Below are 22457 nucleotides of genomic sequence, written 5' to 3'. Positions count from 1 at the left end.
AGGCAGAGTGATGCCCTGGAGAAAATCGGAGTCAGACGTGACAGATCACACGCCCTGCAGAATGTGAGGGCCAGAGACACAGAGGAAAGATGGACTCCTGGATGACCGAGTGCGCTTGCGGAGGTAAGAAATGCGAAATGCAGGGAAAAGAGGATTTTTTTTTTTTTGTTGCTGTTTTTTTAAATAAGGGTGGGCAGGATAAACTTCCACTTGCACCAATACATGATAAATTTATGTCTGCAACTTTTGAGCATCAGTACACGATGAACTCCTTTCCTTGAAAAATCACATGGTGGCAATTTCGTGCCTGTGCCGAAGTGCCCTAATTAAAGACATCCTGCCGTTACTCACATTTCTTTCCTCCTCCACATAGTTTTCTTTCTCCCACAGCGGATTCCGTCTACTTAAACCCCTCTCGACAGAGAGACACCAATCGGAGTTCAGACTGAGGGCAAGCACGGAGCAGCTCTGGGCTCTGGCGCAAGTATGACTTCTATAAAAAGACATTTAAGAAACGAGGCCTAATGTTGCCATTTTGCCTTTAATGGAAAAGTGGTTGGCAGTTACAGTAAAAAAAGAATCTTTTATTAAAAACAAAACAAAACAAAACAGAACTATGCGACTTCTAGGCAATCACCGAATTTACACAGAGACTTGCAAACCCATGTAGTCTGTATAAAAAATAAACTCTGAATGTGTGATTAAAAAGGGGGGAACCCCCAGTCTTCTCAGCTGCACAAATGCCAAGTAGGGAGGAGCCGGTCTGTCCGACAGGCTCACCCCAGAGCGGAGGGGGCTTTGGCTTTGTAAGACAGGGCCTGCTTGAAGCGCCTCTTCAGGTCCTGCATGTTGGGAGAGCGGGGCCGGGGGATGATGGACACCCTCCTCCTCTCCCCGCCGGGCCCGTGCAGCTTGCTCACTTCCTTGCAGAGATGCTGAAACACATCGCAGACGTCTTCATAGTTTTCGCTGGTGGAGATTTCGAGGAACAGGCTGCCCAGCTCGTCGGCCAGCTGGACGCCGTCATCGGTCTGCACCTGCCGGGCATGCAGGAGGTCCCCCTTGTTGCCCACGATGACAACGGGGGCCTTCGAGTCAGGGTGGACCTTCCGGATGTGCTGGTACAGGGGGCGGATGGACTGGTAGCTCTCGTAGTCTGTGATGGAGTAGACCAGCAGGAAGCCCTCTGCCCACTGCACGCACTTGGACAGGGTGTCGACCACCTGCGTCAGGCTGTCTGGGACCTGAGGAAGGGATCAAGGAAACCCTCCCGTGGGAGAGGGCTCCAAATCACATTGCTAAATGCCGTTTTCAGATGCCACCCAGCTTATGCAGAGGAAGCTTTTGATGGAGAAAGAGCGGACGTTCGCGTGAGCTCCCTCCCTGCCTGGGTTATTTTATGAGAAGTTACCAACGTGTTGCTTTTGAGGCCCTGGCTTAGCAGGTAGTCTCTGATGAATTGGGGGCCGAAGGAAGCATGCCTTCCTTGAGAACTTTCGAATCAGCATGTGGCAATTTTTAAAGAACTAACTGAGAATAAACAAAACTTTGAACATAAGCCAAGATAAACATCTATTCCCAAAACCAACAAAAATATTTTTAGCATGTCCTTCTTGAGAATGTTACAGAAACAGATTCTTTCTGTTCTTCCACAAGACCTCCCCCCGCCAGAAGGGAGGGCGAGAGTAACCTGTTAATCAAGCGACAGCGCTGACGGGTGGCCCAGGGGTTGTCTGACGGCCGTTACTGGCTCCAGGCAAGAGGCAGAGAGGGCGCTGGGCCGTCCTCGCTAGGGGAGCTGGCGCCCTCCGGGACCCCACCCCATTTTGTTACTGGTCCGGTGGCCGAGCCGCTCAAAGAAGTGACAAGACCCACCCCAGGAGCGATGCCCTAATAGCCTTGCAGGAAGTTAAGCGTCTCTCCCTGTCCCCAAGGTGGCGCGCAAGGGGGAAGCTGCCTCTAACCACCCGCCTCCGCGGCCCCCAACCCCCGGGAGGGTCTCTAACTCCCCGCTGACTGGCCCGAGCCCCCTACTCCATCTAAACGCACGACAGGCGCGTTTAGACACGTCGCCCCCCCATCCGCACCCTCCGCCCCCGCGGGAAGCCGACGCGTCCTTACCTGCATTCCCCCGGGGGTGTCCTGGATTTGCAAGGACAGCTGGTCGCCCTCGACCGAGACGAGCCGTGAATACAACTTGCCTGGAGAACGGAGGGGAGTCTGCTTTTAAAACCTCGACCCCGTCCTCGCGGAGGAGGGGTGGGGAGCCCCCGCCGCGGGCGCCGGGGGCGCGCGCCGCGCTCACCTGTGTTGGGCTCGTAGTCGCCGATGAATCTCTTGGTGAGGAAGCGCACGATCATGGCTGCGGAGGCAAACGGGGGGATCAGCCGAAGGGCTCGGACGAGGCGGCTACGCCCCGACCCTCCCGGGGACCCAGAGGGCGGGGGACCCCGAGCCTTCGGCGGAGGCGGGGACGCCCGCGGGGGCGCGACCTGCCGCCCCGGCCCCGGGTCTCCGGCAGGTGCGCGGCGCACCTGCGGCGCCCGGGGGGCCCGCGGGGAGCCGGGCGCGCGGGCCGGTCCGGGGTCCCCGCCGCCCCGCGCCGTCCCCGCCGCGCGCACTCACCGCTCTTGCCCACGCGGCCGGCGCCCAGCACGGCCAGCTTGACGCCCCTGGGGAGCAGGGCGTCCGAGGCGGCCTCGGGGATGGGCGCGAGCAGCAGGTGCGCGGACATGCCGGGCGGCCGCGGGCAGCGCGCGAGCCGGGCGCGGGGACCGCCGCGCTGTCGCCGCGGGCGCTTTTAAGGGCCCCGCGTGCGGGAGGCGCCGCCTCCTCCCGGCCGCCCCGCCCGGCGCGCTCGGCTCGGGGACCGCGCGGCCCCCGGGCCCGCCTTCCCGGGCCGCCGCCCCCGCCGCGCAGACGCCGCCCGCGGGCGCTGGACCGGGGCGTGAACCTGGGCCGGGCTCAGGAGCGGGGGGCACGCGAGGAGAGGGGGGCGCCCTCGGGCCGACGCCCCCGCGGCAGCGGGAGGAGAGATTCCTTTGTGCGGCCCCGGGCGCGAGGGGTGGCGTTGCCAGGGGGAAAGGGGGGACGGGGGAAAGGGGGGACGGGGGAAAGGGCCCCGCCTTGCTGCCAGTGTAAGGGAGCTGGCAGCCGCCGTGACCCGGGCCCACGTCTCTCAGGGCCCCTCGGGGCACTAGCTGCTTGCATCTCGCCGCCCCTGCTTGGATTGAGCCGTTAGTGGACACTCGAGCCTTCCGTCCGCGGGCAGTTGTTTGGTGGGGACCGGGGAGGAGGGGTGACAGGGCATAGACTGCAGGCTCGGGGCCCACCGCGGGAGGGCGGAGCCGCGCAGTTTGGTCCTCGCAGGGTGGGAGACCCTCGTGCTTCTGGACCCTCCGCGTCCCGGCCTCCCACGTCCAGCTCCTTATTTACAGCCCCTCCCCCGCCCTTCCTCGCCCCTTCCTCTCTCCTGGCTGTTGAATCGGGGCACAAACTGCACAAAACCAGTTGGCTTAAACCGCTAATGCCTCCTCGTCGCTCACAAATCGGAAGGTCAACGCGGGGTTATCCTGCTCTAGGCCAGGCTCGGCGGGTCTTGGCTGGGCTCTTTCAGGCACCAGCGGAGAGATGGCAGGTGTGCGGCGGGGCATCGTCCCGCAGGCAGCTGGGATGGGGAGGGGCCGTGACTGGGTCACACGACTCTCTTCATCCAGCAGGTTGGCCAAGGTGTGTTCTCATGGTGGCTGGGGAGGGTTCCGAGGGAAAAGGACTCTGGAGGCCGAGGCCGGGAGGGGGAACCTATCGGCTCTGCTGTGCCTTTGGCCAGAGCAAGTCGCCACACTCTGAATTCAAGTGGTGAAAGACACGCCAGTCCCTGGGAGGGGGAGCTGGGGAGAGGCAGACACCCTGGAAAGGGCTGGGGTGCAGAGAGGCTAGGGAATGGGGTCCATCTTTGCGGCTGCCCACGGTGACAAGCGTGCCTCCACCCACCCGGCAGCCCAGCGACCCGAGTCGTCCTTGACTCAGCTGCTCCCACTTCACAAGGGTTCGTGGCTACATTCCAGCATTTCTTGGGGTTCCTTCCCCACCCCCGAGGCTCTCAGTTCTCAATTGAAGGACCCTGAATGATCCTGAGTAGATGGTGACCAGGTTACCCATTCCTCCCCTGGGGAAGCTGCCTCTGACCACCGCTGCCGGCCACACCCCCATCTCCCAGTTATGCTCAGGGCACCCTCGGCAGCACTCGACTGTCACTACTCTCTGGTGGGCTGTTCGTCTCACTTGTCACCAGGAGGGCAGGGACTCTAGCTTGTGTCCTCAGTAGACAGCACATACTGGTACATAGGACTCACGAGGTCCCGATTAAATGTTCGCTGCCTTTCTGAATGAACAAACGGATGAATGATGATGTCTTTGCCGTGTGAACTGGAAAAGACAGAAATCACGTGTAACCACTACCCCGATTTCTTGGTTCTGAGAACCACCTTTCAGGAGCAAGTGTCCCACGAGATGTCTGGAGATCTGCCAGGTATCAGCTACATGGGCCGTGGTCGGTCACAGGGCCAGGCCCTCCCGTTAAAATTCAGCTCCCCTGACTGAGGAAAAGGTGCCATAACGAGTTAATAGTCACAGAACTGTCACACTATTAGGTCCCAGGGGTCCTCGAGCAGTGCCGTGACAGGGGGCCGGGTGGCTGTCTCTCAGTTCTCTTGGCCAGTCCTTCCCGCATGCAAAATGGCTCCGGCCTCACCAAACATCAAGTCCTCATTCAGGCAGGAGGGGAGGGAGGGACTCTCTTCCTTTGTCTCTATTAGGAAATAATTCGCAGAAGACCCCAGCAGACTTCCTCTCCCATCTCACTGGCCAAGACTGAGAAGCTGATAGTTTATCCGGGCATCTAACGAAGACGAGATTAGCATAACGAGCTTGAACACACACCTCCTCCACAGGGGCCAGACGCATTGCTGCTGTTAAAAATCAAGGAATGGGAAAGGGGGTCTCTGCTCCGCAGTTGGAGATGGAACGTGCCACAGATACCCTCACTGTCCCAGGGTTTAAGTGCAGAACTTTCAAGGGAAAAGAGCCTTTCTTGGCTCAATCTCGCATTTATTTACATTGCACCTTTGCTTAGAGCTCAACACGTTACTCCATCCTCCTTGAAATCTCTTTGCATTTGCAAATACACAAGATAATCCATGACTTTTTAATGCAGGCAACATGTTACTTAGCTGTGGACTTATAAATAGCCTTGCGTAAATGGTTGTTATTTCGTTTGGATCTCTTTGTGTCGTTATGTAAAGCTAACGGAACAGGCGTGCTCAAGTCCTTTTAGAAAAATAGAAATGCGTTTTAGAAAGATAATAGAAATGTGTAGGCGCAGACCGGATACACAAATCCGTGGGTGTTATTCTAGAGTGGAAAGGACAGGACTTGGAAATGTACAAACATCACCAGGCTTGGGAAGCCATTATTAACCCTTTGCCGGCCAAATAAACTTGATTTTAGCCCTGAGGGAAACTGCCAAGGGTCCTCTAGTTCAAGAATGTCCCTCCCACCACCACCCATCAGCCATTATCAGTTACCTTTCCTGTATCCCCCAACTCCTTGAATGTTGCCATTACTGGACACTCGAGACTCCGCCTCTCAGTATTTTCCTAGAAAAGTTATGTGCGTCTGTCCTCTGCCTGCTCTCTACTTTATTTCAAGTCAAAATTATTTAAAATCTACTCTCTGCACGGCTAAGTGCTGGGATGTTACACAGACAGAAAAGTGTAAAACACTCCCGTCTTCACAGACATCCCCGCAGTAAATTATCATTTATTGTTCTTTACGACAAAGCAAGTGGAACAGGTTATTTCCCATCAGCGATTAATCTGAACTTCTCTCGGGAAGAGCAAAATATCCAGGCACATCTTCACTTCGGTTACTAACCTCACCTCACGTCCTAGACACAGTGAAGAGGACGCCACTGCATTTTCCCCCATTGAAATGATTTCCACAAATTCCGACCTTGCTAGGGAGATGCATGAGAGCGTTTCCTGTGCCTTTTCCACTGGGGGCTTCGAGATGGCCAGTCAACTGCTCTTCACCGGGTACCTCCGCTATTTGAAAAGAATCCCATCGCAGGACGCTGGCTGGCTGCTTGTCCAGCGCGCGGCACACTTTCCATCGGCAGTGACAGCTACAGACGCTGCCTCCCTGTCGTCATTCATCACCAAGCAACTTGTCTATTGACTTTTTGCATAGAAAATATCGACTTCCTTCTTCCCTTTAAATGGGGCTGGGACAGAGATGCCATAAACACTCATATTCCAAATAAAATTGTTTTACATCTCATGTTCAAAAGATAAACGTACCTTGTATTTTAGGAATTGTTTACATTTGAATATTTTTTTTCCATCCTAGAGGAAACGCTACGCTAGCGGGCATGGAGGAGCTGGGTGAGTATAATGGCAGAAGCCTCGGAGACGCGGCTGCCCAACACTGAGGGAGATAAAGCGAAGCTGAAAATGTCTCGATTAGCAAGTGTTCGGTACACTTTTGAGGCGTTTCATCAGTGGTGGAGGCAGACTAGGAAATGAAGCCACGAGAGGACAAGCTGCTCATTGTCTTTATTAGTCTCTAGCTGAAACGACAAGTGGAAAGGTCAAGGACGAGACTGGGAATCATCAGGGTAAAGACGGCGCCGAAACAGGAGCCCTGTCAGCACCCCGCCCCCCGCTGCCCTACCACGTGTGGCGCCTTACCTTCACATGGGGCTTGGACCTAACTGCTTCTCCTGGACTGTAATCTTAATGGTCATTTGCCTCCCTTAACCCTCCTCCGCCCCCCAGTAGGTAGCATATTCCCTAACTTCTCATTGATACAGATGGATAAACTCAAATCCCTCCAATACACATCCGGTAGCACTAAGTATTATGTAGAAAAAAAGAACAAGGAATGTGCTTTCTTCTCATAGAAAGCCAGGATACAGCCTTGGAAAAAATTGGAGACTCCAGGGGGACAAGCCATGAGGGTCCTTTCAAGTCATGTTTAAAGGAAAAATTAAAATGTTGACTGAAGGGATAGGAATAGAAATGGCTGAAATATTTGGGAACCAATTTTAAAAGACGCGGTGAGGAACGCGAATGTAAAATGACTCCATCTGGGCCCAGCGGTGCCATCGGCAAGCTCTGGGGAATGCAGAACAGGACCACCAGCTGCCGCGACAGGGCTTCCTCGGTGCTTCCTGTGGCGGCGGTAAAACCAATACGACCATGTTTAAAACACAACTCGCCACCAGATGCCAACCTTTAAGGGCAGCTAATAACGAGTTATGTTCAGCATTCAGCGAGATGCAAAGCCAGGTTTGCTGGGTTTGAAAACAGACCCATGACTTCACCGGGTAAAACTGACGGCCACCAGCACTGGGTGTTTACCTGTTACGAAAAACAGGTTCTTATCCTTGAATCTGTTAGTGTTAAAAGAATGTAAGTCGACACGCCACAGCGATAGCTATCACAGAACACTGAAAGCAGGTAGGATGGGATGTGGCCGACCCCCTTTGACTATGAAGATTTTTGCCACGTCCAAGTAAAAATACCCAGGAAGCAACTGAATAACCAGATGTGCTCACTATACAAAGTAGCTTTAAAATGTTCCCACTGACACAAGGCGACATGACACTTGGGACTAAGGCCTGACGATGGAGCCAGATCCCTGGGGCCGGGGTCTCTGCGCGTGTGTCACCTTGGGCAAGTTAACTGTGCCTCGGCCTCCTTTACGTAAAGGAATAAAACATCACTTACTCCAAGATTTGAGTAAATAGCATAAAGTGCTCAGAATGCCATACATCATGCTAATGGCTATATATAAATGTCTAACCCCGGCTGAAATAAAAATGGTATTCTAGTTCCGAATTATCACAGACACTATTATTTTCTGAGTCGTGTTCCATGAAAGGCGGAAACAAATGTTAACGCACGAAGAACACGCGACTTTAAAATTATTTTAAAGTAGCGGGCTTCAAAGGCAAGCTCCCAATCCTTAATATACAGCTACTTATGACATAATTCCGAGTGACCACCTTTCTCTGACCTTTAACTGTAATGCAACAGATGCAGTTTCCTAACCAACGGCCCACACACTGTTGCACAGCAAACTACTCCGCTGTCTTTCAGAAAGAAAAACACACTCAATCTGAATAGTAATGACATCACCCAGTGAATGAGGACGGTCGGTTTTCTTTCGCTGTTTCTCTGGAGGAAGGGGACACATACTCATTAGCGGTCTTTGATTTTATTTCCTTTTAAACCTATCATGCCATGAATTCGTAGGGAATGGGCTCCAGCAGCTCGGGTTCCTTTCCATTGGTTCTCACGAAGTGCGCTTCTCTGGGGGGAGCAGGCTGTTAAAAAAAAGACGACGGAAGAATTATATAAAGTCCCGTGACTCCATTTCGAAGTGGTCTCAGAACCAACAAAATAACGTGTATTCAAGTCTAACTTCACTAACTTTCATATAAAATTACCACTGAGCAGCAGTTTTCAAGTTCCAAGATCAAGCGAGTTACACTTTGTCGAGCACTCACCTGGCGCTTCAGCTGAACCCAGGTACCTTTTTCTTTGGCTTCCTTCTTTTTTTGATCATTTTCCTTCACACGTTTCAGGAAGCTATCTCGGCTCTTTGAGTGCTTAATATGCTCAATACGCACATTAATTCTCTTGGCAAGAATCTTGCCCCTGGAGAAAGGATAAATTCTTATAAATCCCTCATAAGAGATATAACCAAAATTCAAGACTCTTGGGAATTTCATTTATTAAACCATGAACCTTTTACCCACAGACAGGATAAGGTGTCAGATCCCACGATGCAAAATTTAACCAGAACCAGAATGCTAATAAAACTGACAACTTATTACACTTAGCCTCTGAAAACTGGAATACCAAGTCCCGTAAGACTTTCCAATAAGTCTATTTCGATCTGTTTCCTCTGACAGGGTACAAGACAAACACCCAGTTTGCTTGAGTTTTAAAAGGTTATTTCCTTTGCCCCACTTGAATGACCAATAGAGACATAAGTCCAATTGGCAAAGTGAAAAGGGGGTGGGTGCGAGGGAATGCTAATTAGCCGCAAAAGAACCGTGATGCTACTTACTTGACCTGTTTGTTTACGACAATGCCAACTGCATGCTGGGTGACGTTGTAGACTCTCCCGGTTTTGCCGTGGTAGCATTTGTGGGGCATGCCTTTTTGCACAGTGCCCATTCCCTGTGAGGAAAGGATGTTAAGTGTGAAGACGGCAAGTTCCCCTGACTTTTATTAAAGTAACTAAGACACTCCTAAGAGTCTTTTCTTTTACATGGCAACTCGAGAGCTTTCAGAGCCGGTGAAATGCATTTTTCACGTTGCTTTCAGCAATCAAAAAGACGATCATCATTAAGCTCTGGAGTGCCAGGACACACTTAAATATCGGTCATCAAGTTTTCACTGTTTTTTCTTTTTTATTATCACCTCCACGGATGATTAAACTTTGCACTAAGGTATTCCTCTTCACCGCAACAAACTCATAATTTCTCCACTGGCCGTTAAACTGGTTTCCAAAGGAAAACTAAATTTTAGCTGTTTCTTACGAACTCTTACTCAGGGAATGGATTTTTCCCAGTTAGGATGAAATGCAGCCAACAAGTACCATCCACGTACACTAGTACTTGAACTCCAATATTAGATTAAACCCAACTTTTCTCATTTCTGATGTTGTTTCCCCAATTCTGGAACTTACTTTGATGTCCACGATATCACCCTTCTTGTAGATTCGCATGTATGTGGCCAAGGGAACAACTCCTTAAAAAAACAACGGTAGTATCAAGATTAAAACGTCAAGAGTCAAAGAATCTCTAACCTCGCTAGCTTTGCACACGTTTGAGGTATGTGAATTTTAAAATCTTGCTAGTTGACAATTTAAGTACTATATAAAATTTGTGCTTTTTATTACAAAATTAGGTAAGTGCTGGATAATTAATGCTGTTATTAATACATTATATAAACTGCAACATAAATGTACTAATATACACCAACGAATGCCATGCTTGCTCTCAAAAAGGTTAAATCTACTTACCATGTTTTCTAAAAGGTCTAGAGAACATGTAGCGGGTGCCTCTCCTCTTTCCCTTTGTGTTGGTCATTTTGGTGAATTACTGAAACCAGAAAGTATTAATGGTCAAATACAACCACAAAATTGTTATTTGTCTTTTTAACCAAAAAACCTCATAATTTCAAATGCTTGTATTCCAGTAGCAACGTCAGAATTAGGAAACAAATCTAAACTACTAGCTCGCCAACCATTACTTCTTATAAAGAGTAAAACCCATCAATGTGGCAAGATCTTTGCCCAAACTGCCTAAGTTCTACATTAAAAGTCCTAAGTGGCAGGTATGGATTTTAGAATGCAAAACAGTACCTTCCCTATTAGAATATAAAAACTCCACGTGGACCTCTACCACGCCATTATCTGTAGAAGAGGCTAGAATGCCAAGGGCACAGGAATTCGTTAGAAAGCATCAACAAAACAGCGTTGCATTTCCATATGGATTAAACCCCTTACAATTTTTTGTCTTATACAGACTCTATTATCTGTCAAAAATCTCTACCTTTATTCATATATGATTGTTTACAAAAATAGGTTTTATAATCACTGACCTAATTTTCTGAGTCATTTAAGTTTATAAGAAAAGGGGTTAACATTCTACAGAGCCTGGTATCCTCTCAGAGGCAGAGTGAGAGGGACCATCATTGGCCTAATTTTGACATAAGTTCTGCCATTTACTTGCTGGAAGACCTATATTTATTCCTTGATACTCACCTGTGAAATGGGTTAATACTTTAATGTCTACAAAGCACTCAGCGATTCCTAGCACATGCAAAGTGCTAATTTATTACTAAGAATTCACCTACAGGCGTTTAGAAGAGAACCTTTCACTTTGTTTCCCGAAGGATCAAAATAATGGTTTCAATTGCTTTGTGTCATCTAAGGACAGACAGAACTGCCATTCATTGCTGGCTACTACTCCTACAACAAGGCAAAACACACTGAAGTCAGGGTTAACTTGACAGTGTTCTAAAGTAAATTGGTCTCTTCACTAACACTCCTTAAAGTGACCCCACCAAAATACCTTTTTCATGTAATTTGTGTGGCAAGGGGGCACAAGAATGTGTCACCTACCCCCACCAAAGTCAAACCACTGTCATAACAAATGCATCTTTTACTTTTAAAAAGCGTTTAAGGTCTATTAAGTGCCAGGTACTGTTTTAATCCTCAGAATCTCTATTAATTTCAAATAAACTTGTGTTAAGTTCATAAACAAGGAGAAGCAAGTCACTTGGTCAGGAAGAGGCATAATCAGAAATGAATTATTTCTGTATCCAGAGCACATGCTCCTTGCACTGAGCCATTCTTCCCGACTTAGGAATTCATTTCATCAAATAAAAAAGAATGAATGTTTAAAAGTAAGTATCACTGACGGATTCCTACTTCCAAAAATGAGACCCATTATGGGGTACAATCTTCGGTTTGCTCAACTCTTGAGAGCGGAAGATACTCTCTACAAACTAGACAAAAAGACGAGAAACGACGATTAACTGGCTGTTCACTAACTTCTCCCCTAAAAGTCTAAACCGGACATAAAGCTATACGGGAATCCTCAAGTTGCACTATCATTAACAAAGCAAGGTCTGTGGCGAACTGACGGTATTTCCCCGCTGTCCAACTGCGATGCCGGGCCAAAATTAAAGACAGCCGGATGTCGTGTCACGCACCATCCACGAACGGTCCGTGGTCCGTCATCCGGTCCACACGGCGGGCAACTACTCCGTTTTTCGTCCATGAACGAGGACTTTCACACGCAACCAGGCCCCACCGGGGATGAAAGCTGCAGTCGGTTTTAAAACCGATCCCACGACCCCGAGATCGCAACCCGGGATCAGAGGTAAAGACGCCACAACGGAAGGACTTCGAAGGGCCTCGAGCCACGCGCGGCCCCATAGAGCCTGTCCGAGTGGAACCCGGATGCATGGGAGAGTGGAAGCCGCGGGGACACAATCACCCCGAACTCCGTTCCCGAGCGACTCCGCTCTTCTCCAGCCGGGGCCCCGCAGAGCCGCGAAATCGCCGCCGGGCCGCGCGCGGCCCGCAGCCACGGCCCAGCGCACGCCGCTCCCAGTCTGGACGCACATGGCTCCAGCGCCCAGGCTGGTGGGACCCAGGCCGTCTAGACCGTCTCGCTCGGGCCCCAGGGCACTAGCGCAGCGGCCACAGGGCGGGAACGCGGGTTTGCAGAACGAGGGGCGCCCGGCAGCCACGCGCACCACCTACCTGGAAGATGGCGATTCCGGCCGAAAAGGAGGAGGCGGGGCCGCGGCGACCGCCTTACAAGGGCCCGCGGGCTGCCCACGGCAGTGCCTGAGCAAAAAGCGACCTCAAAGCGTCTCCCCCGGGGGTAGCAGCGCGTCCCCAAAACAAGGAAAGACTCTCAAAATACTTTCCTTCCTTATGAAAAATAGGCGATATATCAACATAAGCTGATACTTGGATCTTGACAGACAGCCCGGAAAGGGCCTTTCAAGGGCGCCAACATGGCGCCATCATTTCGAGCGTGCCGACGTCCGCCCGTGCGTCAGAGGTGACGCCGGAAGTGGGCGTGTCTGCGTCGTCGCGCGGCTGAGAGAGGTTGGTGCTTTGGCGTGGCGGTGTTTCACAATGCTCCTTGATTCTGGTTGGCTGGTTGTAGAAATGACCGCATGGGCACAGAATTCAAACTATAGTTAAGGCAAGAACATTATCCAATTCGCATGTCTTCTCAAAAGTTTTATTTTTTTCCCCAAACGCGTCAGAGCATACTAAGCACCTGCCGGTAGGTGCGTAAATGTTGCGACCACTTTGGAAAGCAGTCGAGCAAAAAGCAGTGAAACTGCAAATGTTTAACTACTAAATCCCAGCGTTCCTTCCAAGGTCTATATCGTATAGAAACTTTGATATGTAGACAGATGTATATAGCAGCAATATGACTATAGAAGCGAAAAATTGGAAACAGTAAACAAGGACACTATGGGATATCCACGTGATGGAATAGTATAAACCACTAAGTTAAGACTGAACCCAGAAATGAGACGGGGCACAAGAGGGTGGTGTAGAATATCCGTAGTATCACGATTTATATGCATACAATTTTAAGACAACACCGTGTGTTGCTTAGGTATAAATGTATATGTCAGGAAAGTCAAATACAAGAGGGTAAAAAGCAAATTTAGGAAAGTGGTCATGTCTGGTAGAGGGAGAACTCTGAAAGGTACAAGGAAGGCTTTAACTTGATATTTAAAAGCTAGATATTGACTATACAGAGGATTCTGTTATTTGTTGTACTTTGTAATATGTATTATCTTAATAGAGTTTTTCTAGAGTAGTTTTAAATTTATTTAAAAATTGAGAAAGTAGTACAGAGAATTCTTTTACTTGGCTCCTAAGTTTTGCTGTTAATAACATCTTAACATTATTTGTAAAAATTAATAAACCAGTGTCATACATGATTGCTAACTAAGGTTCCTTGTTTATTCAGATTTCCTTAACTTTTATAACATCCTTTTTCTGTTCCAGGATTTCATCCAGGACACCACATTCCAGGTAGTTATCATGTCTCCTTACGCTGTGGCATTTTCTCAGACTTTCCATGTTTTTGATGACCTTGACAATTTTGATGACTACTGGTCAGGTACTTTGTAGGATGCCTCAATAAGGGAATTTGTATGATGTTTTTCTTGTAACTGTATATATTACCATTTTTAAAATTTATTTTTCAATTACAGTTGACATATGTTAGTTTCAGATGTACAACATAGTGATTAGACATTTATATAACTTATGAAATGATAACCTTGATAAATCTAGTACCGTCTCACTCCGTGCGTACTTATTACAATATTATTGACAATATTTCCTGTGATGTACTTTACATCCCCGTGGCTATTTTGATAACTGGCAAACTAAGCTTCTTACTCCCCTCGCCTTTACACCCATCTCCCCAATTTCCCTCCCATCTGGCAACCATCAATTTGCTCTGCATATCTTTGAGTTTGTTTCTGCTTTGTTCATTTATTTTATTTTTGAGATTCCACGTATAAGTGAAATCATATGGTATTTGTCTTTCTTTGTCTGACTTATTTCACTTAACATAATGCCCTCTAGTTCTGGCCGTGTTGTTGCAAATGGCAAGATTTCATTCTTTTTTATAGGTGAATACTATACCATTTGCATGAATGTTGCACCTTTTCTTTATCCGTTCATCCGCTTAGGTTCCTTCCAGAACTTGACTATTGTAAATAATGCTGCAGTGCGCGTAGCGATGCATGTATCTTTTCAAATTAGTGTCTGGATTTCTTTGGATGAATATAAATACCCAGAAGTGGAATTTCTGGGCCACATGGTAGTTCTATGTTTATTTTTTGAGGAACCTTCAGACTTTCTCATAGTGGCTGTGTCAATTTCCAACCCCACTAATGGTGCACGAAAGTTCCTTTTTCTCCACATCCTCACCAACACTTGTTATTTGTTGATTTATTGATGATCGTCTTTCCCACATTGTGAGGTGATATATCATTGAGGTGATATATCATTGCATTTCTCTGATGATTAGTGATGTTGAACATCTTTTCGTATGTCTCTGGGCCATTCGTATGTCTTTTTGGAGGATACGTCTTTTCATGCCCTCAGCCCATGTTTAAATTGGATCTTTTGTTCTTTTGATGTTGAACTGTATGAGTTCTTTATTCTTTATGTGTTTTGGATATCAATCCCTTATCGGGTGTAGGGTGGGGTGTAGGGTGTATTGTTTGCAAGTAACTTCTCCCATTCAGCAGGTTCCCTTTTTGTTTTGTTAATGGTTTCCTTTGTGGTAAAAATTTTTTAGTTTAACATAGCCCATTTCTTTATTTCGCTTTTGTTGTATTTGCGGTAGAGACATATCCAAGAAAATATCGCTAAGAGCAATGTCAAAGAGTTTTGTTGCCAATTTTTTCTGTAGGAGTTTAATGGTTTCAGGTCTTACATTTAAATCTGTAGTTCATTTTGAGTTTATTTTTGTGTGTGGTGTACAGAAGTAATCTAGTTTTGTATTTTTTTGCATGCATCTTCCCAGTTTTCCCAACATTGGAGAGACTATCTTTCTTTATCCCATTGTATATTTTTGCCTCCGTTCTCATATAGGTGTGGATTTATTTCTGGGCTCCCTATTCTGTTCCATTGATCTATGTATCTGTTTTCATGCCGATACCATGTTGTTTTGATTACTATAGCTTTGCAGTATACTTTGATATCAAGTAGCAGGATACCTCCAGCTTTGCTCCTCTTTCTCAATATTGCTTTGTCTATCAGGGTATTTTATGGTTTCATATACATTTTAGGATCATTCTAGTTTTCTTAAAAATGTCATTGGTATTTTGATAGGGATTGCATTGATCTATAGATTGCTTTGGGGAGTACAGACATTTTAATGATGTTAATTCTTTCTATTCATGAGCATATCTTCCATTTATTTATGTCTTCTCCCATTACTTTTTTCAATGACTTTTAGTTTTCTGAGTACGAGTCTTTTGTTTCTTTGGTTAAATTTATTCCTAGGTATTTTTTTCTTTTTGATGCAATTGTAAAAGAGATTGTTTTCTTAATTTCTCTTTTCGATTGTTCATTAATGGTGTATAAAATGCAAACAATCTCTGAATATTAATTTTGTATCCTGCTACTTTACTGAATTCATTTATAGTTCTTATAGTTTTTGGTGGAATCTTTAGAGTTTTCTATATATAGTCTCATGTCATCTTCAAGTAATGACAGTTTTATTCTTCCTTTCCGGTTCGGATGCCTTTTATATCTTTTTCTTACCTGATTGCTGTGGCTAGGACTTCCAATAGTATGTTGAATAAAAGTGGTGAAAGTGGACATTCTTGTCTTGTTCCTGATCTTAGAGAAAAAACTTTCAATTTTTTTACCATTGAGTATGATGGTAACTGCGGGTTTGTTATATATGGCCTTTATTATGCTGAGGTACGTTCCCCTTAACCCCACTCTTCTGAGAAGAGATTTTATCATAAATGGATGCTGGATTTTGTAAAATGTTTTTTCTGCATCTATTGATATGATCATATGATTTTTATCCTTTATTTTGTTTATGTGGTGTGTCATATCGGTTTGCAGATATTGAACCAACCTTGCATCCTGGGAATAAATCTCACTTGATTATGGTGTATCATCTCTTTAATGTATTGCTGAATTCGGTTTGCTAATATGCTGTTGAAGATTTTTGCATCTGTTCATCAGGGATATTGGCCTATACTTTTCTTTTTTTGGTAGCATCTGTCTGGTTTTGGTATCAGGATAAAGCTGGCTTTGTAAAATGAGTTTGGAGCCTTTCTTCTTCAATATCTTGGGATAGTTTGAGAAGGCTAGGTATTCTTCTTTCAAAGTTTGGTCAAATTCACCTGTGAAGCCTTGTAGTCCAGGACTTTTGTTTGTTGGGATTTTTCTGATTACTGATTCAATTTTGTTAGCAGTTCTTGGTCTGTCCAGATTTTCTGTTTCTTCCTGATTCATTCCTGGAAGTTAGTACGTTTCTAGGAATTTGTCCATTTCTTCCAAGTTGTCCAATTTGTGGACAGATAATTGCTCATGGTATTTTCTTATAATCCCTTGTGTCTTCGGTATCGGTTGTCACTTCTCTTTCATTTCTGATTTTGTTTATTTGGGCCGTCTTTTTTTCTTGGAGTGTGGCTAAAGGTTTGTCTTTTCGGTTATCGTTCAAAGAACCAGCTCTTGGTGTCTTTGATCTTTTCTATTGTTTTCGAAGGCTATGTTTTATTTCCACGCTGATCTTTATTATTTCCTTCCTTCTACTTTGGGATTTGTTCTTTTTCCAGTCCTTTAGGTGTAAGCTTAGTGTTTACGTGAGATTTTCCTTGTTTCTTGAGGTAGGCCCGTAGTGCTTTGAATTTCTCCCTTATCACTGCTTTGGCGATTTCCAATGCATTCGGAGTTGCTGTGTTTTCATTTGTCTCAGGTGTCTTTCGATTTGCTCCTTGATCTCTGTGTTAACCTATTTATTGTTTAGTAGTATGTGATTTTGCCAACACGTGTTTGTGTGTTTTTGTTTTCTTCTTGTAATTGATTTCTGTGATTAGAGAAGATGCTTGATACGATTCAGTCTTCTTAAAGTTAGCGAGACTTGTTTTGTGGCGCAACTTGTGGTCTGTTCTGGAAAATGTTCCATATGCACTTGAAAAGAATATACATTCTGCTTTCAGGTGAAATGTCCTGAAAATATCAATTAAATCCATCTGGTCTAATGCGTCGTTTAAAGCCACTGTTTCGTTGTTAATGTTCTGTGTTGATAATATATTTAAGTCGATGGGGTATAAAATCCCCTATTATTACTGTGTTCCTTTCTATCTGTCCCTTTATGCCCCTCAATATTCGCTTTATATATTTAGGTGTTCCTACATTGGGTGTATAAGTGTTAATAAGAGTTAAATACTCTTGTCGGATTAATCCCTTTATCATTATGAAAAGCCCTTTTTTGTCTCTTTTTACAACCCTTGTATTAAAGGCTGTTTTGTCTGATGTAAGTATTGGTACCCCAAGGTTTTGTTCATTTCTATTTGCATGAAATATCTTTTTCTATCTCTTTGCTTTCAGTCTGTGTGTCTTTCAATCTGTATAGGTCCCTTGTTGACTATATATATATATATATATATATATATATATATATATATATTTATTTATTTACTTACTTATTTTATTTATTTTTTTATCCATTCACCCACCTGGTGTCTTGATTGGAGCATTAGTCCTTTACATTTAAAATACTTGCTAGGTATGTAGTTATTTCCATTTTATTGTTTTCTTATTGTTTTTGTAATTCTCTGTTTCTTTCTTGCTCTCTTGCACTCTTGTATGTTAATGATTTTCTATGGTGTTTAGATTCCTTTCTGTTTATTTGTAGTATATCTCTTATAAATTTTTGTTTCGTGGTTACCATGTGGTTCATATAAACCAAGCTATGTTAATAGCAGTCTGTTTTAAGCTGATGATCACTTAAGTTCGAACACATTGTAAAATCACTACAATTTTTATTTCACATTTATATTTTTGTATTTTTTACTTTTTTTATATATGTGTATCCCTTTATTTTTGTAATTACATATGATCTTTTTACTTTTATCTTTTAACCTATGTCCTAGCTTTATAATTGGTTGATCCACTGCTTTTATTAAGTGCCTTTGTGAGTGAGATGTTTTTTCTTACTCATATTTTCTCATTTTTACTTTTGTCCTTTTCTCCTTAAAAGAGTCCCTTTAACATTTCTTGCAATACTGGTTTAGTGGTGATGAACTTTAAGTCTTTCTTGTCTGGGAAACACTTCATCTCTCATTTGCTTCTAAGCGACAGCTTCGCTGGGCAGAGTAATCTTGGTTGTGGGTTCGTGCCTTTCATCTCTGAATATTATGTGCATTCGTTTCTGGCCTGCAAAGTGTCCGTTGAAAAATTATCTAATGGACTCACAGGAGCTCCTTTTACATAACTGCTTCTCTATCGCTGTTTTTAAGAGTCTCTCTTTGTCTTTAACTTGGCATTTTAATGACGATGTGTCTTGGTGTGAGCTTCTTTGGGTTTATTTTCTTTGGAGCTCTCTGTGCTTCCTGGACTTTTATGTCTATTTCCTTCTCTAGGTTAGGGAAGTTTTCTGTCATTATTTCTTCAAATACGTTTTTATTCCCTTTCTCTCTCTCTTCTCCTTCTGGGACCCCTATGATGTGAATATAGATAGGTATGCTTGAAGTTGTCCCAGAAGTCCCTTAAAATATCCTAATTTTAAAAAAAAAATATGTTTTTCTTTTTGTTATTCTGATTGGGAGTGGGGCTAGCCCATTTCACATCTTGGCCCCTCCTAACAGTCTCGATGTAGCTGCTTTTTTATATCCTGAAGGAAAGTTATAGGACTTCCATGTAGCTAGTCTTCAGGTGGTTTTCAAGGTGGTCTATGATTTAGTTCTAATTTTCATGTGCTCTTAGGAGGTGAGCACAGTTTACCAACTCTGCCATGTTGATTGGGAGTCTCTCTGTAAGTATAATTTTTATAATGCATTTTCTAAAAATTAGCTAAGCAATAACTATCTTAACCTACTTGCATATGAATGTTACCTGTTGATTTTGAAATTTGCATTTCTTCGACTCTCCCCTGGTGCATCTGGGACCTGTAATTTCTAAAAACTGGGTAGGCTCCAAATTTTCAAATTCGTCTTCTCTGACCATAGTCTCTAGCCCTTAAGCTCACTTGCCCAGGAACTGGAGGAAGAATAGACTTCAGTCTTCAATTCCTTTAATACATTGACTCCACCTTCCCTGTAACCATTAGCCTCCTCTAACTTCTATATTCTTCTTTATCCAGCTTAATTTTCAGTAGTTCATCCTTACATCACTCCCTTTGAACTACCTGGACTCATTCTTCCTTTCATATCATTCTCCTGGCAGATGCACAGCCTCGGGCAAGTGCAGCCTCTCCCTTCGCCGTGACAGGACCCTCACAGCTGAGCTTTGTGGGAGACGACCTTCCAGACAGGCCAGCTGACGTCACTGTGAACTAGTCATCCGTGGCCTGTACTTTTTGCACACAGTGCTCATAGGACATTTTTAAAATTAAGGCATATTACATAAAAATCAAGATTTCTGCTGCTTTTGAAAAATCAGGAGATTTGGCGACATAGGGCTGACGGTCCTGGCGGCGGCCACCCCGCGGCTACCCGTGTTAGGCCGGGCGTGCGTCCTTGAGTCTCCTGTGGTTCAGGCTGCTTCCCGGGGCATTTACTTGAGCGGCAGCCTCTGCCGCAGGTTCACGATCAGCCACCCTCCAAGGCGTCCTCAGCAGCGCAGTCCCAGAGTTGGTTTGCCTTCCTTCTCTCGGTGAAGACGACGGCACGCTTTTTCTTGGGTCATCCAGCCCCGTCCCTTCCGCCCGCCGTCTTTCAGGCCGGCGAGTGCCGCGTCCCGCTCAGCGCGCGGGCATGTCCTGGCCTTTCCGTCTGAAGCCCACCGCCCTGTCCGTCCCGGCCGGCACTGGCCTCATTCCCCCGCCGTCTGCTGCATTCCCTGTGCCTCCGTCCGCCTTTTAAACACAGAAACGTGGGGCCACCGTGTGCGCACACCGAGAGCTGCCCCCTGTCGGCGGCGCGCCCTCTCCCGCGTCTCGCACTCCGGTCCCGCTTCACCCCGACCGTCGCCGCGTCGCGCCCCGAAGCCGCTGCGGTCAGGGTTACGGGCCGCTCGCGGTCGCCGGAACCCCGGGCGCCCCCTGCCCGTGTCGTTCCTAATCTCCCTGAAGCTCTGGGCTCTGTCGGCCGCTGTCCTCCGCCGCGGACACGGCGGGGACGGGCGACGCCGCTCTCTGTGCGGAAGAGCCGGGGAGCCGGGGAGGTCGTCATGGGAACGGGCGTGCAGGAGGTCGTCGTCATGGCGACGGAGCAGCGCGTGGGTCTGTGACGCCGTGGGCACGTGACTCGTGCGCAGCGCGGCGCGTGGTGGCAGCCAGGCGTCGCCAGGCGACAGGCGTCTTGCAGCGCCCCTGCAGCCCGCGGGACGTCGGTCGCGCGGGCGACCCGTCGACGACCGAAGCAGCGTCGTCGTGCGCCGGTGGTGGCCGCTCCGCTCCCTGCTGCGCTCGCTCCCCAGGGAATCCCGGCCCGGCCAGATCGGAGGTTCGTCCCCTGCAGGCCCCGCCCCAGCTGTGCTCGCCGCCAGCCTGCGCCTCGAAGGTAAGGAACGTGTCCCCAAAACCCCTGCGGTCGTACCCGCGCCGCGGCGGGAAGCGGCCGGCCCGGGGCCCGCGGGCTCGTGCTCATCCGTGGGCCGCAGGTCCTGCCCCTTGCGGAACGTGTGTCCGGGCGGCGTGCCCCCTCCCAGCCCCACCGCCAGCCGCGACCTCTCCCGAGAGCCTCGGTGGCCTCCTCAAGCTCGCTTCCCCCCCCTGTTTTGCCTGCGCTATGCACTTTCTAAATAATGGAATGACCTTTAAAACTGTGGGCCCGATTGTATCACCTCCCAGCCTGAGGCACGCCGAGGGCTCTCCAGTCCTTCCAGGGCAGTCCTGTCCTTGCTGCACAGCGCGTCCTGCACAAACCAGTTCCCTTATCTTTCCGGCTGGCTGCCCCCCCCCCCCCCCCCCCCGTTCCTGGTGGCTCCCACCGCTGTTCTTAGTCCCATGCCAAGCTCTCTCTAGCCTCGGGTGCTTGGTGCCTGCCCTGCCCTTTGCCTTCAGATGGCTCATTCTTTTTCATCTTCCTAAGTATATACATCGCTTTGTTTATCCAAATAACTTGGAATTTAATAAGACGTTTTAATTATAGAGCAAACCAAATGTCTGTGACCAAAGCATTTACAATTACTTCTATTTTAGTTAACTGCAAAAAAAGATTTCTCATAGGAGAAATTTAATTCTAAATCTCTTTTTTGTTTGTTTTAGCATATTCTGTTATTTACCTCACTCGTCAGTTGACCCTGGAGAAATGCGACCAAACAGTGTTACTGTTATCCTAAGAAAATAAAAAAAAAAAAAAATAGTGCAGCTAAATGAGTTCCCAAACTAAAAGTGTTCTTGCTGTGGCTCACCATTTTAAACTTCGTACATCGTTCTTGACCTAATGTAAATGATTAAACCCTCGCATGGTGTACACGTGTACCTGTACGTTTGTATCTCTATCTCTACATCTAGAGAGGGAGGGAGAGAGGCGATCGAGATAAGTTTGTTAAGCTGTGGAACGCTGACAACAGCCCTGCCCCTAACTTCCTCCTCACCTTTGTTCCTCGTTCTTGCACGTGACTCGCCATGGCTACGTGTACAGGATTGCAATCTTTTCTTTCTCCCAAATAAATACTTTTTTGCCGAAGGAATACCTGGCGACTTTTTATTTGCGATTGACACTGTCTAACGGCATAAAAAATTGCCAATGTTTTTCCAAAGCAAAGCTTTATTTTAATTATTTAGCATTTTCCTCTGAAGGGAACAGACATTTATTTTTACTATAGGCTTTTAAAATAGGCTTGCGTCACTAGCCCCATCCTACAGATCTCAACACCGAGGTGGGTTCCTGAGTCTCTAATGGCCAATTTGTCTGCACTTTGAGATCGTTACTGTAAAGAGAATAAGAAAAACATTGACACTTATAAAGAAATGTGAAGCAAATTAAATGTAGAAAGTAGTAAAACTGAAAATTCCCTCAGCATTCATTAGTGTCTAGATTAAGCCGGGTCCGCTCCTGAGCAATGAGACCGTAATGATGAGTACCACGAGGTCCTTGTCCTCGGGACGCCACAAGGAGGAAGGCGAGTGCAGCATCCTCAGTGCCGTGATGGAGGCCGCTGAGCGGGAGCAGCGAGGTGGCCCA

At 46.8% G+C, this 22457-nt stretch overlaps 2 protein-coding genes, 1 long non-coding RNA gene and 2 other non-coding genes across 7 annotated transcripts in view; 1 reads left to right on the top strand and 4 right to left on the bottom strand.

Moving 5' to 3' along the window:
* Positions 1-522: 522 nt before the first annotated feature.
* RASL11A (RAS like family 11 member A) lies at positions 523-2765 on the bottom strand. Its single transcript, XM_016121915.2, has 4 exons — positions 2626-2765; positions 2306-2362; positions 2122-2201; positions 523-1244 (listed from the first exon to the last, which is right to left on the bottom strand). The coding sequence occupies exons 1-4, from the start codon at positions 2732-2734 to the stop codon at positions 777-779; spliced, it is 714 nt and encodes a 237-aa protein (XP_015977401.2). The 5' UTR covers positions 2735-2765; the 3' UTR covers positions 523-776.
* Positions 2766-8264: 5499 nt separating this feature from the next.
* On the bottom strand, positions 8265-12411 carry RPL21 (ribosomal protein L21). The gene is made up of 6 exons (XM_016121913.2): positions 12352-12411; positions 10099-10177; positions 9763-9824; positions 9139-9251; positions 8573-8723; positions 8265-8389 (listed from the first exon to the last, which is right to left on the bottom strand). The coding sequence occupies exons 2-6, from the start codon at positions 10163-10165 to the stop codon at positions 8300-8302; spliced, it is 483 nt and encodes a 160-aa protein (XP_015977399.1). The 5' UTR covers positions 10166-10177; positions 12352-12411; the 3' UTR covers positions 8265-8299.
* On the bottom strand, positions 8963-9089 carry LOC118609482. Its single transcript, XR_004953458.1, has one exon. It is a non-coding gene; the product is annotated as a small nucleolar RNA SNORA27 (small nucleolar RNA).
* LOC118609473 lies at positions 9356-9426 on the bottom strand. Its single transcript, XR_004953450.1, has one exon. It is a non-coding gene; the product is annotated as a small nucleolar RNA SNORD102 (small nucleolar RNA).
* Positions 12412-12715: 304 nt separating the features above from the next.
* LOC107498596 overlaps positions 12716-22457 on the top strand; it is a 42093-nt gene continuing 32351 nt past the window's right edge. For 2 of the 3 annotated variants that reach the window (XR_004953274.1, XR_004953272.1), the window contains exons 1-2: positions 12716-12987; positions 13630-13656. This is a non-coding gene — a long non-coding RNA (uncharacterized LOC107498596). Of the gene's footprint in view, positions 12988-13629; positions 13657-20745; positions 20829-22457 lie in introns of all 3 variants that reach the window. The other variant, XR_004953273.1, reaches the window with a different exon arrangement.

This window comes from Rousettus aegyptiacus, unplaced genomic scaffold (assembly GCF_014176215.1).
Source record: "Rousettus aegyptiacus isolate mRouAeg1 unplaced genomic scaffold, mRouAeg1.p scaffold_m13_p_11, whole genome shotgun sequence".
In the NCBI taxonomy this organism is placed as follows: domain Eukaryota; kingdom Metazoa; phylum Chordata; class Mammalia; order Chiroptera; family Pteropodidae; genus Rousettus; species Rousettus aegyptiacus.
This window is presented reverse-complemented; position numbering and strand designations above follow the sequence as displayed.

Coding starts and splice junctions, on each gene's coding strand:
- RASL11A (XM_016121915.2), bottom strand. CDS start 2,734: ATGTCCGCGCACCTGCTGCTCGCGCCCATCCCCGAGGCCGCCTCGGAC. Junction 2,363..2,625: donor CGGCCGCGTGGGCAAGAGCG/GTGAGTGCGCGC, acceptor TTGCCTCCGCAG/CCATGATCGTGCGCTTCCTC. Junction 1,245..2,121: donor ACACCCCCGGGGGAATGCAG/GTAAGGACGCGT, acceptor TCCCTTCCTCAG/GTCCCAGACAGCCTGACGCA.
- RPL21 (XM_016121913.2), bottom strand. CDS start 10,165: ATGACCAACACAAAGGGAAAGAGGAGAGGCACCCGCTACATGTTCTCT. Junction 9,825..10,098: donor TAGACCTTTTAGAAAACATG/GTAAGTAGATTT, acceptor TGTTTTTTTAAG/GAGTTGTTCCCTTGGCCACA. Junction 9,252..9,762: donor GTGATATCGTGGACATCAAA/GTAAGTTCCAGA, acceptor CTTTCCTCACAG/GGAATGGGCACTGTGCAAAA.